We start from the raw sequence: 18,144 nt of genomic DNA on the forward strand, positions 1-18,144 counted from the left end.
GGCTAATTCAGTTTCCACATGCATCTGCCCTCGTGTCATATGGCTTCATCCGCCGTAAATGTCCATATAGGCCAAGCTCAAGGAGCCTCATTTATAAAAGTTTAGTTTCACCAGATGCCATTTAGTAAAGGCTTTTTTCTTAAACAAGCCATAATTGTCGTTTTCAACATCTATAACGCTTGCAACGCTGTGTCACTTTGCAGAGCTGCCGAAATATTGATCCACTGTCCTCTCTGCGAGGCATTATATTGTTTCAGCTCGGATATGCTGCTGCGGGCTTCACAGGAATGATGCCCCTGATTAATAATCAGTGTGAAACCTGTAAGTAATTGACACGGTGCCTTTAGGTGCCCGTTCCTGTCAACAAAACGCACGGCCTGGCTTCACTTTGCTCTGGCACAGACTTTTTTATTATTATTAATTTGGGGTTAAACTCGGCTGGCACACTCTGCTCTGCATATCCGAGCGTGTGTGTTGGATCTGCGAAGCTCTGCAGCGCTTGTTGGTCTCTGCCTGCGTTTCCTTTGTACTAATTGAATTGAATTCCGCTTGCAATGCATCCTCTTTCAGGAGTGCTCAGAAAACCGTGTCCCTTATATTCTCTGCAAAAGCAAATGTCACCGGCTCGTAGGGCCAGGCCTATCTCGGCACAATGGCCATAGAGAGCCAACACACATAAACACACATCTCAGGCCGTGCAGACATGGCAGGAGCCTATCGATCCGTATGAGAATGTGTAGATGAGGTTTGCTGCCATGTAAGGCCAAACCTTGGCCTTTCATATTCCTCTCCTTCTACATGTCGTTTGTCTCTGTGTGTCTGTCGAAATGAAAACATAATAACTCGAGCCACACTTGGAGAAAGAGAGTAGGCTGATTTAATTTTACTTAATAAGGTCAAACTGGGTGTACTCTAAAAAATCTGCATATTAGGGGATGCAATTTTTTTAAAAAATTGGATTCAAATTAAAGTGTAGGGTTCCTATTAACGCGGTGCTCTTCATCAACTGTTTTAATATTAATATGTAATTATACTCTCAGTGTTTTTGTTTCGCTGTTGTATTTGCTTGCCTTTATAAAGTCTATTATGTGCACTGGACTACACGGTTGGACAGCCACACTTCGAGGAATTAGTGTCCTTTTGTCTCGACACACGTCACACACACGCCGTTGACATTGACTTCACATCAGAGACAGTTTAACTTCTTCTCTTTTTTTTCTTTTCTTTTATTTAACTCGTTCAACCGAGCGCTGGGCCTATTGTGGGGACCCTGACAGATGCGGGGCCCCTAGCAGGTCCAGGACAGGGAAAAGTCTGAAAGGTTAATCTGTCCCCCCGCAGATGTTGGCTTTGGGAGTCTTGAAGCGTCACCTTTGACATGTCCCTCATTCAGCAGGGGGTCCAGCAGGACACTGACCGCTGCAAGCTGTCACCTCGGCCGGCTGAGGACGCTCTGCGCTACCGCTCTATTAAGCTAAACGGCCCCTGACATGTAAGCAGGGGCCGGCTTTTATCAGGCTTGCAGGTTTGGGAGTTTGACACTCACGCAGCATGATGCTCTACAATAACACAGAGACATCAGTCCTGTTATGTGTCAGCCTGTCATTTTCCTCCATGGCCTTGGATTTTAAAGAGATGCTGTGAATGTGTGTATTCGTCTTATTTGGACGTCTCTGTCAACAAAAATAAAATTCCTCTTTTGTGTAAATAAAAAAACAGATGTGTTGGTGTTTTTTATATCATAGCGTATAAGCCATTTTTTTAATAGTTAAATAATTCTCAAATTTCATATTTAAATGTGCTCCATGTCCAAATAGGACAAGCGTGTGCGCGTCCTCACGTACCTACAAGTGCATGCGCATGCACTCACACACACATACTGCTAGGCTTGGTTCGTTAAGCCTAATGGTTGAACAATAGACACATCTGCTCATCTTTTTCTATCAAAAGAGAAGGTACTACAGTCTTCCTCGTTTGGTTAAACCGCCACATACTTGGCAGGGCTGTGGGGGCAGGGTGGTGCAGCTGAAGTAGCCTAATAATGAAAGAATGGATCCATGTGATGTCTATGAATATAACTTTACTGGCAGCCCTGTGGCTACTAATTAAATTATAATGCTTTGTTGCAATTTGTTGTGCCTCTTTTTTTTCTTTTTTTTTTTTTTTGCTTCCTGCTTAAGAATTATGTGTGTTTTCATTGGAGGTTTTGAATCCTAGACCACACTAGTTAAAAATCAACTCCAAATGAACCCGGAAGTTTAGACTACTTCATTTGCACTTAATAATTTAAGGAGGACTGAAGGTAAAGCCTCATTATAGCCCTAATGAATTTAACATTTTCTAAATAGCAATTGACAATTAAACATTAAACGCTGCATCCAGCCCATTTCCATGGGTCGATTCTGTGAGGATTTTATTAGAGATCCGTCTATTTGCATTTTTTAACATTTCAGTAAAGGCCATAGGCTGCTGAATATGGGTTATCGGGGAGAGCAGCTTTTAGCAGGTGGTTTGATACCTCCCTTCCTTAATAAGGTAGCTGACGTCAGAGCAATGTGGCGGTGGATGTGCGCGTGAGAGAGAGGGAGAGAGAGAGAGAGAGAGAGAGAGAGAGAGAGAGAGAGAGAGAGAGAGAGAGAGAGAGAGAGAGTATGGGAGGAGATGGGTGTCCCTAGTGCGCATGTGTAGACGGTGATCTGTGCTGCGGTGGAAGAGTGGTTGGAGACACACAACTAGAGAGATGGCGCGGCACCCGACCGGAGCGCAAGGACAGCTGGTTGGCGGTGGGGGGGCTTGAATTATAAAGAGAATCAGGAAATTAAGAAAAAGAAAAAAAAACACAAAAATATAACGGAAAAAGGATTCGGAAAAGGAGTTTCCATTCTGCAAAATAGCGTCAGAGGTAAGAGAAAAATCAAATAGGTGAATATAAGGACAGCGATAAGAGAGGAGGCTGCTGCAAGAAGAAAAAAAAAGCAACAAAAGAAAATTGAACTTTACTGGACGTGAAGACTTCTGGACATCAGCTAACTGCGGTAGGTCAGATAGATGGTTTGTCCACAGCGCTGCCCGGATCATGAACGCACAGCTGTCGATGGAGAATATTGGCGACCTGCACGGAGTGAGCCATGAGTCCGTGTCCGGTCACGGAGAGCTGCTGAGTGGCCACAGTCCGCATTCCCGTCCGAGCCCCCGGGGTCTGAGCCACCGCGCTATGGGCATGGCGACCCTGCTGGACAGTGGAGACTATCACCCCGGCCACCATGGACACCTGCATCCAGCCATCAGCATGTGTGAAGCCCCCCCTGGCATGAGTGCGAGCAGCACTTACACCACCCTAACCCCCCTGCAGCCCTTACCCCCCATCTCCACGGTGTCCGACAAGTTTCCTCCCCATCATCACCACCACCATCCCCATCATCCTCACCCTCATCCTCACCAGAGGATCGCCGGAAATGTCAGCGGCAGCTTCACGTTGATGCGAGAGGACCGGAGTCTGGCTCCTATGAACAGTCTGTATCCCGCATATCATCACAAGGATCCCTGCATGGGCCAGAGCCTCTCCCCTCTGTCTGGTTCCGGTCTGGCCAGCATACACACAACCCAGGCCGGCATCCCGCCCTACGCTCATCCCGGTGCCGCCATGCCTGGTGAGAAGATGCTCACCCCCAGCGGGTTTGAGGCTCACCATCCGGCCATGCTCGGCAGACACACGGAGCAGCACATGAGCTCCTCAGCGGGTATGGTACAAATCAACGGCCTCCACCACCACCCGCACGCCCACCTTGGCGCGCAGGGGCACGGCCAGGGGCCGGTGAACAGCCGGGAGCAGGCCTCCGGGCTCCGGCAGCAAGGGGGCGGCGGTGGAGCGGGTGGTGTTTCTGGGGGACAGATGGAGGAGGTGAATACCAAAGAGGTGGCGCAGAGGATCACCACGGAGCTGAAGCGCTACAGCATCCCTCAGGCCATCTTTGCCCAGCGGGTCCTGTGCAGGTCCCAGGGGACTCTGTCCGACCTGCTGAGAAACCCCAAACCCTGGTCCAAGCTCAAGTCCGGCAGAGAGACCTTCCGTCGCATGTGGAAATGGCTGCAGGAGCCTGAGTTCCAACGCATGAGTGCGCTCAGGCTCGCAGGTGAGCGAAGCCTCGGTAAAGCCCCCCCTTTTTTTGTTTTCATCTTCTGAATGTGACGCTTGAACAGGAGCGTTGATTCAGCACAGAGGAACATTGACCCTGAACGCTACCTTTTATAAAGCAACGGACAGGTCAAGTGGGTTGGGAACCAAAAATGCTCTTGTAGTTTTTTTCATGATGGAGGAAAAACACTAAACATGTTCCAGCAATTGAAGTGGAATTTAAAACCACATCAGGGTAGCATTCAGGGAAAATGTTTCCTCTAGGCTGAAAGTCTAATAATTCACCAAAATAACTTGTCATTATTAATCTTTCCACTTTTACGCGTTATAAAAATATCCTGGAAGTCTTGATAGAAAATGATGTTAGATGAAGGCAAGAACTAGGCCATGTTTTAGGGTCTGATGACCTGACGACCCTGGTTTCTTGTGATGGGGAGAGGGAGGGTCTGTTGGATGGACAAAATCAAACACAATACAATATGTTAAACAATATCTCTATTCTCTAAGTTTGAGGAGCGCTTCGACGAGTTGATGCCCAATCAATACGCGTCCCTTTTCTGTCTCTACACTGATTTTGGGGTTGTGTGAAACAAGTGCTCATGTCATTTTACCTCAAAATATCGACCGCTGGATTGTGTGCGTAAGTTGATCCTTCGCCCAGAAATCGTTAGGAATGTGTTTATTTTGGTGTAGATGCAACTGATCAGCCTTTTTGGTGTTGCCCTTGGTGTAAACAGAGAGCGAGAGGAAGGTGTGTGTGCACGTGTTCTTGAGAGTGTGTAATAAACTAAATTTAAATGTTTATGCCAGTGGAATGGGCTCACTTTGGTCAAATTATAGTCCTTAATTCTTAATTTCAGACTGCTCTAAATAGAATAGAATAGAATAGAACAGAATAGAATAGAGCATGTGTTTATGATTTGGTCGTAAACTAACCCTGACTGAGGTTTCTCTAATTAACTGATAGACCTCTGTATTAATTTGTCCCTGAGGTACACACGAGTCAATTAGGGCGCGCGGTGAGGTCCATATCGGACGTGCGCGTCAACAGACATCCAATGGATTTTAATAATAATCAATGACCTACAAATGGGCTTTTTGGCTTTTGAAAAGTGAGGCTGTGGCTCCATAGTGGAAAGTACGTGTACTTGAGTATGTGTGGGTGGGTGGGTGAGTGCGTGCGTGTGCGCACGTGAGTGTACTCGCAATTGATTATTTTTCAGTTTTCCCATCTGCTGCTGTGTGGAGGGGTGTGTGTGTGTGTGTGTGTGTGTGTGTGTGTGTGTGTGTGTGTGTGTGTGTGTGTGTGTGTGGAGGGGGGTGTTGGTTGAAGGTGAGGTTTTTATCACTGACTTTTGAAAATGAGTGAAAAAACTAATTGAATTTTTGAATGCTGTTTTTGTATTTGATCATCATTCGATTATTAGTGTTAACTTCTATGTGTGAAACCTATAATTGGAGCAAAAATCTGATCAGTATCCTATTGATGAGTATTGATGCTGCTTTGATTTTTTTTTAAGTAAGAGATATTTATAGTGGCTATACATAGAAAATAAATATCTCAGACCTGCTTTATTTACATTTTTCCTCTTCGGCTTCTCTTGAACACATTATATCATGTCTGAACTTTTTATTTAAAAAAAAAATACTAAACTACTAAAACTGCTCAAAAATAGAAATGACAGAAACAAACATTTCAAATATAAAATGCTGGCTTTTGTCAAAAAGTGCACCAAAAACAGGTTAAGAGTGGCACATTTACAGTTAAAAACTAAATTAATTTGAAGAGAAAAGGCTGAGCGCCATTTTATTGATCCGTTCGTTTCGAGGTGAACTAGATATGTGATCGTGTTCTGAAGTAGACGTGATATACTTATTGATTTCAGGCTTCTGAAATTAATCTCGGGCCTTTTCTCTTTTTCCCACGTATTCAATTACCCATATCAATGTGCTTGAATAGAATAGAATAGAATAGAATAGAATAGAAGTAGGCAGGCTGTTTGGCACAAGACAGAATAAACGAGTTCAGAAAAGTGAGGTCTATTTAAATTAAATTAATTAAACAGATGTAATTGTTCAACATAAGCTGTTTTTCTGGTGTTTTTAGAATTACAGGTGAACATGTATCTGTCTACAGTAGGTTAAGATGCATATTCTCGTTAGAATAGGCAGAGAGTTTGTTTTCTAGTTGAATATTTGCAGCATTTTCTAGCACTGAGGTCTGTTTGTTGTTCTCTTGTGCTCTGTAAGATTATGAAACGCAGGACTATCGTCACAGTGTCAGTAGGCCCAGTGTGTGCAGTGTGTTTGAGTGTGTGGAGTTATCTCTTCTGTGTTTTTAATGATTAGCCGGGAGCAGCAGCAGTGTGTGTGTGTGTGTGTGTGTGTGTGTGTGTGTGTGTGTGTGTGTGTGTGTGTGTGTGTGTGTGTGTGTGTGTGTGTGTGTGATTAGCCTGATAACGAGGCCGTTGTTATGTCCCTTGCTCCTGGGAAAGCTGCCTCTCTGGCCGGGCCTCCTCTGCCGGCCTGGCCCGGGCCGCTCTGTGGTGGCTCCTGCTGTCTGAGTGGCCTTCACTCCTGCTGATTTATAGCAGCTCGTACACGAGGAGCTCCGACTCTCTGTTAATATTTACCAGCGCTGGAGACACCGTGCTCCTCATACTCACAATTACTCCAGTTTATGGTCATGCGGACAGGGCGCTGCACTGTACTTTAGCACACATCTGAGAAAGTGTTTACTAAAATGAGGTTACAAGGTGGGATCGGCACAATCAGCTTTAAGTATATTGATTTAATAATTATGTTTATTTTAATCTGTCCCTCATGAAGCTTACTGTTTACTGCTACTTTGGGAAGGGAATGATACACGAAAACTAAAGACCGAACTTATACGAATGCCATAGTTAAGAAGTAATAAGCCAATTTAAACTCACTATTGACTACATTAAAAAAAAATCCTCATGTAATACAGAATTGTAATGCAGTCATTTTTATGGTGAAGTGATACGCATAGAATTGTTATTTGGGTAATTTGTTCCCAGATTCTGCATGGGTTTTGTTTGTTTATTTAATTGTTTTCCTCTGGGCATTGTTCTGTTTTGAGGTTTTCTAATTAAAGGTTTTATTCACCCGGTGCATTTTGCAAAATTAATCAGCACTGGTTTAAGAATTGCTTTGTGGTTAGAATATGCCGTCCATTAATTTCCCCTGTGAGTCCATATTAGGCCTCATTCCAGCAGCCCACGCCTGCCCCCTCCTGGTCCCTGCTCACTAAGGAACCTCGTTCTAAAAGGGGTGAATCAGAGCTTGTGAAGTAAAAATAAATAAATAAAATAAGCTGATGTCAGGTTTAATTTCCCATCAAACAGATTCCCAAGGACGTCTTTCAAATATTAGATGATCTGCAGTTCTTTTTTCCAGAGATGTTTGTTGAAGCGCCCCGTTTGCTTTCAGCACCGTGGACAGCGCTCATTGTTTCCTGGCTGACAGGCTTCCTGTCTGTCTGCTCTCCACCCGGGCCCGCGGTGCTCTAGCTCTGGTCCGGGGGGGCCACCAGGGGTTTGTGGGGCAGCATGGGGTCAAAATGAAGAAGAGTGTAATTCCACTGTCATTTCCCATGCACCCTCACGGTTTGCCCAACGAAAGAGTGTCTGGGTATTTGGAACTGAAATGCCACTGCTTCTACCTACCTACATGATTGTTATACCTAACAGCAGAAAATCTTCCAAGATAGGTGCTTATAAGGCAGAAAATGTCATATAAACATATTTGGTCATTTACACTTTATGCCTAAAATATGCATGACTGAATCCAGTTTTGAGATATCATTGTTTTAATGTAACTCGCAGCATCAGCTTGTTTTGCCAATTAACAGAAGTTCAACCAGAGCATTAAAATGTGCTGCTGTTAGGATGCGTTGGGAGGCATATTGTTGATGTCAACCGATATTAACTTTTCTTAAGAGGAAAGAAGTAAGAGAACATAAAAACAATGTCTTTCTTGCAGGGTAACACATTACAGTTATGAAAAATCAGTTTTTCAACTGAGATCTTGGTGTTATACACAAGTTACACAAGTTATGACAATTCGAAAACAATACTGGTATCAGCCAAACGCTCATTTTACTGCTGATTTGAAGGATTGTGGAGTTACCGTTTTTTATCTTTGTTTCTCGTGTCAAATTAGCAATAGAAAGTAGTGTGGTCTTAATAGTAAAATCCACTGAATTATCTTGATATAAGCATCTATGAAAGGTTTAATATGTTTTGCACCTGAATTTGTACTCCACTAGAAAAAATCTGATCCAGAAAAAAATGCAAATCAGGATTGTTTTTGGTCAAAATGGGGTTGGACAATGTCAGATATTTTTATTGTATTTTAATAATCATATCAGTGTCCCAATAAGAATGAAAACTTGCAGACTTGTAGGCTAAGCTCCACTAAGATAATTCATGGGTCAGTTTTTTATTCAGCATTTTTTCAATCAACCCAGACAGAAAAGATTCTTATATCAGTTTTCAATTGTAACTCATTTTTACACAATTATCCTCTACCCTTTCTCACAAACACACTCTCTCTCTCTTTGTCTGTCTGTCTCCACAGCATGTAAGCGTAAGGAACAGGACCACGGCAGAAGTGAGAGGGGGAACGTGAGCAAGAAGCCCCGGCTGGTGTTCACAGACGTGCAGCGGCGGACGCTCCACGCCATCTTCAAGGAGAACAAGCGTCCATCAAAAGAGCTGCAGGTCACTATTGCCCAGCAGCTGGGCCTCGAGCTGGCTACAGTCAGCAATTTCTTTATGAACGCACGCCGCCGGAGCCTAGATAAGTGGGTGGACGATGGCTCCGGTCACTCAGTCAACTCTGGCCCCAACGCCTGCACCAAAGCCTGAAGATGGACTGATTTGACCAACTCATGGACTGACTCAACCTCGGTGGAAAAGCTTTAAAACTTAAGAGAAACAAAGAGAAACTTAAAAAGACCTTGAAGCAACGTTTTGCCCTTAAACCTGTACTATATTGATATTTATAGTATCCAAAGATGAAAAAACAAACCAAAGACTTCTTGTTTGACCTGCTTTGAAATGTTTGTTTCAGCAACACATTTATGTGTAACATACTGCAAAAAGACTATAGTTTTACCCCCCCCACACACACACTCACTGTCACTGGTCTCTAGCTTTACTACAACCCCCCCTCCCTACGCCTCCCCACCCAGTATCAATCTATCATTCGCCATCCTTATCTTTAATCTGATTGGTTGGTTTTAATGATGGGTCCCTAAATGGAGGTTTAATCAGCCTGTTGGCAGTCTGATCTGCAGCTGTCCACACCCTTGAAAAACAGCCAGAATGTGGAGCTCCGGTGGGATTGGCCAATCAACGGAAAAAAAATCCTACAGGAGCGACTGGATTGTTGTGCAACCTTTTCAGATCGGTGGACTGTCTGTCTATCTGTCTGTCTGTCCAGCTGTCTGTCTTTCCATCAAGCATTCCAGACAGACAAGAAAATGCCCAGCGTAGACTGCTAACCCAAAACCAAATCCCAACCCTGAACCCAAAACCAAAACCTCAACCCACATGGTAGTGCTTTCTTCCAACATGCTGAAGCGTTGAATAATTTAAAAAGAGAAACCAAAGCCTTCTACACCCTGAAGCCTCTCATGCAACTTAGAAATAAAACCACTAAATAACCTGCTAAGAAGTAATTGACCAAAGAGTATATTTTGTAGTTGATAATCTAATAAGTATTTTTACCTCATCTCCTCCCTTACCTCCCAAAACAGACTGTTAGTTAGGAGCCACGAAGAAGAGAATGTTACTGTTCATGGTCCTTACAACATTTGAGTCGTATTTTTATTTATGTTCCCTGCAAAAGGAAATACTATATGACACAACCCTGAAAATTAACTATTTACATTTGCCTTATCGTTGCCTTCTTGAATCAAACTAAATATTCCAGTTATATCTTCACAATCAGCCTCGTGAATGTTACTGTAAATGCTCATTGTGAAGATGAATCATAACATATCCCTCCTTTCCTGTAAGTCTGTTTAGCTAACACCTAACACAGGTTTAACTCTAGTTGATGTGCTCAAATGCCAGCAGCTGGAAAACAAAGACTAACCCATTCAGTTGTATGTTTTCTCTGTAAAGGTGAAAACACAAGATGCTGGCTCCCATGTTTCATGTGTGGTCTTGACACTGTGAGGGGGACAGAGGGCCTCGGATGTTTTTTTTTTAAGTCAAATTTTGTCACCACCTTAATAATAAGCATTCAGCATCCCCATGCTCTTCATATGTATTTGATTTTATCTCCTCATCAAAGATGTTGGGTGTAGGGGATGATATCAATGATCAAATCATTTTCCGGCGCTTACACAGCAATGTCAGCTCGTCACCTGAATACGAAAGCACCCCACCCTGTTCGCCGATCCCCAGCCCCCATCTTGCCTCCACTCTCTCCTGGTAAGCTATGCATTTCAGCACTAGGAGGAAAGCACTACACAGGGCTGGCCCAGGGCAGCGTAACATATTAGATATATTAGCTGGCCCCTTGCCGTCATCCTCCTCAAGGCCAGGGTTAGCAGCTCTACATTCATCAGAACAAGCGCTGAAGGAGAGGCCAGGGAAAGAGAGCTGCTTCTTCATCTCCGAAAGAAAAAACCAAAAAGATGACAAGAAACAAAAAAAAAAAAATGTGTCAAGACCTGCTGATGTTTTATAGTGTGAACCAAAGATGCTACCTCACTCAAGTTCCATACGTGATTTCTATCACTTTGATGATACCAAAGATAACCAAAGATTTTTTCTCATTGCACGGCCTCTACGAGTGGTGTTAAAAGATGTTGTATGTCTCCCCTCCCCCCATCTCCTCTCTCTTCCCCTTCTCCTTTCTTCTACCCTCTCCCCCCCGCACCCACCCCCCACCCCCCACCTGCACTCAACCCATGCACCCCTGCTATGCGTGCTCTTGCTTCATCTGTGCTCTGATTACAGCTCCATAGATAGTCATGCTGATATAGCTATAGGCAGATATGCTGATCTAGCCATAGATACACACAACCGGCCATGCAGGTGCCTGCGGGGTACAGCTCTCGCTAGCAGCGTGATCATTCTTTGTGCTTGTTAGCAATACAAAAGCATACATTTGTACCACTTTGTTGGCATAAAAATGTACAAGCTGACATTGTGGCAAACAAAAAGATATGTAAAATTAAAGTTTTAGTTCGGTTTATTAATAATTTCAAAGTAATCTATGTGGATTTGATGGAGAATCCCGCTAGAGTGTCTTTTCTCTGCAGCTTTATTTCCACTTGGCCCTGCCTCTTAGTGTGTATCTATAGGTTGATAAAAATGATCCAACAAATAAGTCAGACATCTTTACATGACAATAGGCAGACAAGCTGACATAGCCATGGGCAGAATTGTTGACTCAACTATAGGCAGACATGTTCCTGAAAGTAGAAGCAGACGTGTTGCAATCTTTCTAAAACTCCCAGGACGAGTGCCTTGCTTGAACCAAAGTGTTAAACCGCTGTTGACCTCTCACCTTTGACTCTGTGAATACCTCAGCCTGTAGAAGGGCCACTACTGAAGAAACAAGGAAAAGGGTTTTTTTTTTAATCACACCGTGGTGCTTTCGCCAGTGCAACCATGCAATGAAAACATACCAAAGGAATTTCTGTTGTCCACTTCTACAGATTAAACCAAAGTTCTTTGTTTCTCCTCTCTCCTGCCCCTTTACCCTCCATCCCTCCTACCCCAACCTTCCTTGTCTCTCTGCTGTGTGTAGGAAGGTCCAGCACTCTGGCCGTGCATGTCTTTACCAATGTCTCTGAATACCTCATAGTAATAATTCCTTTGAGTTCTGCATTGAGACGTCTATCTGTGAGTTAAGCAGAACTCCACTCGTGTGGTAATTGTTATTGTTACTTCAAAAAGCTGTATGATTATCTATTTTGAAGTTTTTTGTTTTGGCAGAAGTGCTCTGTTTCAAGTCACGGAGGACAAGTTTCAGGGTTGATGTATGAAACTTATGGGATGGAGGGAGAAGCGTATTTTTTATCAGACATTGGGTTATGCCAATATTATGATGGTAGACTATTGCTTTTACAGGGTAAAACCAACTGCTGTGATATTGTGTTCATATTTTCCCTTTTCTCTACTTCTGTGTTGTGATTTTAATTTAATTGCATTTTTGTATTGGTTAACCACTGCTTTAATTTATGCATTTGTAGAAACTCTAGATTTGTATATAGTAGGATTTTGGAAAAAAAAAACAAACAAAAAAGACAGTTTTATGTTACAGCCTTATTTCCCACGCTTAGATATAACAAAGGAGTAGTTTGTATTCTTCTTCAGCTAAATCCTAGCCGGCATTTCAATGTGTGTTTTAAACACTGCCAGAAACCCAGACAGTTGATTTGCCATTGCAGACAAAGTTATACAGGAGCTACTTTGTTGAACAGCTGGCAAAAAGCAGTGTGTACGTGTGTGTGTGTTTTTTCTATTCTTTTGACTTTTTAAAAACAATTATTTTATGGGTATTACTGCACATCCAAAGATTTTTAAAACAAACCAAAAATTGGAAAAAAATATGTATAATGTTGAAAAGCACTGGCATTTGTGAGGTAGACTTGTTGAGTTTTGATTTGCCATTCGCACGGGTATAGAATGTAGAAGGCGTAGGGCTATGTAGACAAGCTTACTCTACCATGTGGGGAATCTCCTGTTCAATGTACAATCTGAAGCATTTGAAACGAGGGCTGCAAGTCCCGCTCACTTTGCTGTCTCATACACAGAGTGAGGTGGAGTGGAGGCTGGGCAGCCGGTCTGCCAGGGGCTGTGCCGCGGAGCTGGGTCTGTTTTTAATTGCCGTGGCACTGCCGCCTCGCTCCATCTAGTATCTGTTCTTTTGGTACGTACTCGTGTAATGAATATGAGCAAAGTCTAATAAAACTGCAAAGAACCTTACCAAGGAATCAGTGTGTGAGTGTGTATGGGGACATGTTTATTTTCCTGAGTGTGGGAGAGTGCAAGTGAGTGAGAGTGTGTGTGCAACTCAGATGTAAAGTAACACTGAGGAATGCAGGTATGCGAGTTTTGGTGCATGTTTGTGTCTTTCTTTACTGTGCGTCTCTGTGTTTATTATAATCTGTAAGTACTGCATATTGTCAAGCTGTTGACTGGTGTGTATGCATGTGTGTGGCTGATTGGTGCATATCATGACAGTAAGTTTGACTCCCTCCGGTCTTTAAGAGGCCTTACTGTTAGTACTGCTTCCTCTCTGTCATGCTCAGACAGCACAGAATCTCCAAGGACTGACGATAATTATCATGTCAAAAATGTCCATGGCAGATAACACCAGTATGTTACACAGTCATTATGTCAAAGGATGGAAAGTGTGACCATTATTCAGCAAAGTGCAGGTGCTTACATCACAGTTATAAAGGCCTGTTTGAGGGAATGGATGCAGTGTGGACCTATTTCTTCCCCATTATCACATTTTGTGTTATTTATTTTGTTCATAAGGAGTTCCCATATGATGGGTAGCTTGGCTACAAGTCTCATAACAATACTGCGGCGCCTAAGACAATCATCTGGATCTCTTATGCTGGGGAACTTAGTTTCTCACCCACAGAGGGGTGTCCTCCAGCTATTCATATACAAAGATGCTTGAAGGGTTTTGATAAACAAGCATATTTGTTGTCATCGACATTTAGGAGTAGATTTACAGTAGTAGTTCATCTTGCACTTGCATTTCAAAATGAAATCTCATTGCTCTCGTCGACCTTGTGCTCTTGTCAACCTTGATCTTTCTTTTGACCTCCTTCTCAACTCACAATGCTTCTTCAGTTTTCAGTATGCGTGCATGTGCGAGTGTGTGTGTGTATGTGTGCGTGTGCGCGCGTGTGTGCCAGAGAGGCAATACTGTCGGTGTTACTCTCAGATGTATAACTCCATGTCTCATGACTTGATTTGTCATTGCTGTTTCCCAGGCTTTGCTACTGCTTTCTCAGTGCCGTGCAATATCATCTGTTGTGATTGCTAAGCAAATGAAAAAAAAAGAAAGAAAATTGAGAAGCAAGTGATGATGTCATCCAGCTTTTTTCAGTGTTCAAATGTTTCAACATTTCTGTAGTCACATAAAGTAGAAAATAAACTGTTGGTATTTCCAGCTTCTGAATCCTGTCTCTTGTTATTATTATTTTTTTATTTTTGGTGTGTGCATGTATGTGTGCGCGTCTGTGTGTGTTTTCTTCTCTTGCTCAGACAGGCAAATTGAATCAATACGACATCAAATCAGATACAAAAGTAGAGGACAAGACAAGCAGACATATAAGTCTGTCTTGGATGGGAACCTGCATGACAAGCAGCTTCAGAAGATGGATCATGTCATAAATGCTGTCAGGGTGCGTCTGCACCGGGGGCTCCAATAAAAATATATATGCATTTATATTACTGTAAAAAGCTTGAATCAGTCTATTTCAATCAAACGTGCTTCCTCATACATGCTATATGTAGCAATTCAGAATATTTAGCTGCTGAAATCTGTCAGTCAATAATTGAAAAGCATGTATATTCTGTAAATCTTTAGTATATTCTTAGCTTAGAAAAATAACAAATAAGCAGTAAATGCATGCAGCAAATTATTTTACTAATCCCCCAATTTGATAATTTTGGAACTGAATGTTGCTATGAGTTATAGTCCCATACCAAAGATGAATTGATCACATTTGTGTCAATCATCCATATTAGAGTTCCAAAGTGCAGAAAAGCAAGTTAATGTAACCATTTAAATGTTTTTTTAATCACAATCATAACTTTTAAATGAGTAAAGTCATCTGGGTCATCTTTTTAGCATAAACATATTCACACAGAATCACAAATAAACCAAACATGCTGAGACTTCCACCCTTCAACCCATCAGCAGTTTCACTAATTGAACCCAAGAACACAGCAATAAAGGTAGAAAGTAAATAGCTTTTTCCAACAGTTTCCTCTCTCTGTGATGCTAAACCCTACTAATCCATCTGTTAGTAATCCCTGTGTGAATGAGTGTGAATGCAATAAAGACAAACTCTTGCATGTAAATATTGGAGGCCAGGTGATGGATTACCAAATTGATTATTGAATGAATGTCTTGCTCATCATCAAACCGTGCCACTGGCCCAGGCTACAGATCGCACCTCTGCCTCGGCCCTCGGTTGAGCCAAAGGTTTGTCAAACTTGTCAAAGAAGCCAAACCAGGATTCATGCCTGGAAAGACTTTTCCTTTGGGATGCAATGAAACCAGAGACACCATGTCAGATATGAAGAAAAAATACCTAAGACCTGAGACAAACGATTCATTCACCTTACCTGCAACTGTAAAGCTTTTTAAAAATGGTCATGAGCTTGTGTCACCTGCTTGTGTTGTGTGTGTATTTGTGAGCATACTGTATGTGTGTATACACTTTCCAGCCTTTGGCTCAAAGTGAATAAAGGCACTACAGTATCCCAGATAGATAAAGGAGGACTCCTTGTCTACAATATTTATAAATGTACTTGCCTTGAATGAGGAGTCACAGGACAATGATCCGAGGGATTCCCAATACCTGGAAACATGTCTGAACTGCTCCACTCTAGATGCACTCTTATTTGTACATTTGTCTTTCAATCTCTGGAACTATAGCTCTTTCCCTGCTGTTCTTCTCCATTTTCTCCTGTCTTGTTTTGCTTGTATCAATAGATGGATAGATACAATACAATAGTATACAATAATATATAATATATTGTATATACTTATGTAATACATAGTGATAAAAATATTATTAGCTGCATTATTTGTATTCTGCCACTAGATGGAGCTATGGCATGGATTTTGCAAACATATGGCTTCTTTGTGTTGTATTGTTGTCACAGTCTTAAAGGAAAAAGTCACAGAAAATGAATATATTTGATGATTTCGGACAGTAAAACAGATACCTACAAACACAGACAACTGTATCCCCACATTGGAAATCAATACTTGAATTGATATTTGGTTCAATGAGAGTGACCCATTGATTGTGGGCTTATAGAGTTTTTGTTTGTTGATCCTCCATCAGTGAATCGGAAAATGTCCCAGTATCTCAGTATAATCACCACTGTACTGTCATAGCTTTCTGGGAGTTGTTACTGTTAGCTGGAGTATTTATCTTTAACTTACATCATCACACTAACTACAGCACAAAGTGTGTTGCAGGTAATTGCAGCTCATTGCAAAATGCAACTCAAAATGTTTCAGGATTGTTTCAGGATGGGTTGTGATTGTGTTTGGCAGTAGTTGGAGAACCAATTAAACAGAAACATACACACTTTTAGCATCTTCTTCATGTTTTTGCTACTCATCAAGCATGTTATTTATAAAACTTGAATCAAATGAAGTGATGGTTAATTTTTTTACTTGAGGTCTGCCATGCATTTCAGCTTTTCCCTCCCTTAACCATATATCTATTTATGTAGCCTATAGGCATCATGTTGGTTTACTGCCAGTATTGCTGTACTCAGGACCACAGCAAGACCGTTTTAAGCTCTATGTCAACTTATCAAGGGGTCTGACACCATAAATATCTTTAAATGTCATTATTGTGGCCTGTTCAGGGAACCGAGAATCATTTACGTCCCCCTTGTCCAAAAAATGTCCCTTCCACAGTTGTTTCTGAATAAAAACCTTGATAGGACACCACATGGTGTCTTATGTGAGTTGTTTTTGTCAAATGCATGATCACAGACTGCTGATGAAGCTTCATTTGACTCATCACAAAGTACAGGAACCCTTACACTTCATTTTGGTGTAAATCAGTGACAGTAGACTAACTTTGTAAACGTTGCTCCCCTGCCAGATAAAGGCCCATAATCAACTGGTAGGTGTTTGCATTGTTCTTGTGGACTCCATGACCCTACGTTCTCTGGGTCACTTGTCTCTGGTATCAGAAACAAAGGACAAGTTGGTCAATTTTAAATTAAATGGTCTAACAGCAAATCGACTGGCAGGCACATATTTTATCAAAAATGTGGCCCCTTTACAACAATATAGACTTTTTTCACATGAATTTTTCAGTAGTCTATCCAAAATACTTTTCTGACAATACTTTTATTCATGATAATGCTAATGATCCTTCACCAAAACCAAGTCCACTCTGCAGACTCTAACTGTGTGTGACAAACAACAATAACACACAAAGTGCAACTGCAGCTGTCAAACAGATTTGTGAAGCAGATTCTAGTGTCCTCATTTTGGCCTTTGCCTTTGTTCCAAAGGGTTTCAGCAGAGAAGACACTAAAACAAAGAGCTCTTCCTCTGTTCTTTTTTATTTGTACCAAAACTATCACCACATCCAGCACTTACTGGGGTAGTGGTTAGAACCACTGGTTCTAGGTCTGTTTTCCTACTTTAACTTCACATGTGGGGGTTTACTTTTAACTTTACTTTTGTTTTTGAAAAAATTTATTTTTGTAGTGGTTTGTTGTGTCTAGCCCTCTTGATAAGTAACTTAATGATTGGGTCAAAGTTCAACCATGTTAGCGGATGTTCAGAGTGAATATTCTCATTTGATTTATTTTCTGAATTTAACTTAATTCATGTTTGAATTCATTATTAATATAATAATTATAATAATATTTTTAAGTTAAGTTCTTCTGCTCTCCTGTTATTGTTTTTAAAAAAAGTACAAATAGGCTACAAATTAGCCTGAAAGTAAGCTAGCTGTCTGGAAATAGTAGCCTACACCAGCGCAATGCACGAATAACAAAATGTTTTTGATTTACAAGCGACAAAGAACCAAAACAATAGGTTTGCAGCGCACGTCTTTTTTTTTTAAATTACCAGGTAAAATTTTTTATACTGATCATTTTGTGTAATATTTGCCAGGATTTTCTCAGTGGACTGTAGTACTACAACATATAACATCATTACCTTAAACACACGATCTTTGGCCTCATTGAAGCCAGAACAAAATGTTCACGACGTAAAAAAACACGAAC

General features: G+C 41.7%; 1 protein-coding gene across 2 annotated transcripts; it reads left to right on the forward strand.

Annotated features, from left to right (window-relative positions):
- The first annotated feature begins 2,663 nt into the window (after positions 1-2,663).
- On the forward strand, positions 2,664-11,038 carry onecut1 (one cut homeobox 1). 2 transcript variants are annotated; one of them, XM_044360471.1, is made up of 2 exons: positions 2,664-4,148; positions 8,738-11,038. In XM_044360471.1, exons 1-2 carry the CDS (start codon positions 3,077-3,079, stop codon positions 9,025-9,027), a joined length of 1,362 nt encoding a protein of 453 aa, XP_044216406.1. In that variant the 5' UTR covers positions 2,664-3,076; the 3' UTR covers positions 9,028-11,038. The 2 variants fall into 2 exon arrangements, with proteins under 2 accessions (XP_044216406.1, XP_044216412.1); XM_044360477.1 differs by having other exon boundaries at positions 2,664-4,133.
- The last annotated feature ends 7,106 nt before the right edge of the window (positions 11,039-18,144 follow it).

Source organism: Thunnus albacares, chromosome 1, assembly GCF_914725855.1.
Source record: "Thunnus albacares chromosome 1, fThuAlb1.1, whole genome shotgun sequence".
Taxonomy (NCBI): domain Eukaryota; kingdom Metazoa; phylum Chordata; class Actinopteri; order Scombriformes; family Scombridae; genus Thunnus; species Thunnus albacares.

Coding starts and splice junctions, on each gene's coding strand:
- onecut1 (XM_044360471.1), top strand. CDS start 3,077: ATGAACGCACAGCTGTCGATGGAGAATATTGGCGACCTGCACGGAGTG. Junction 4,149..8,737: donor CGCAGGTGAGCGAAGCCTCG/GTAAAGCCCCCC, acceptor CTGTCTCCACAG/CATGTAAGCGTAAGGAACAG.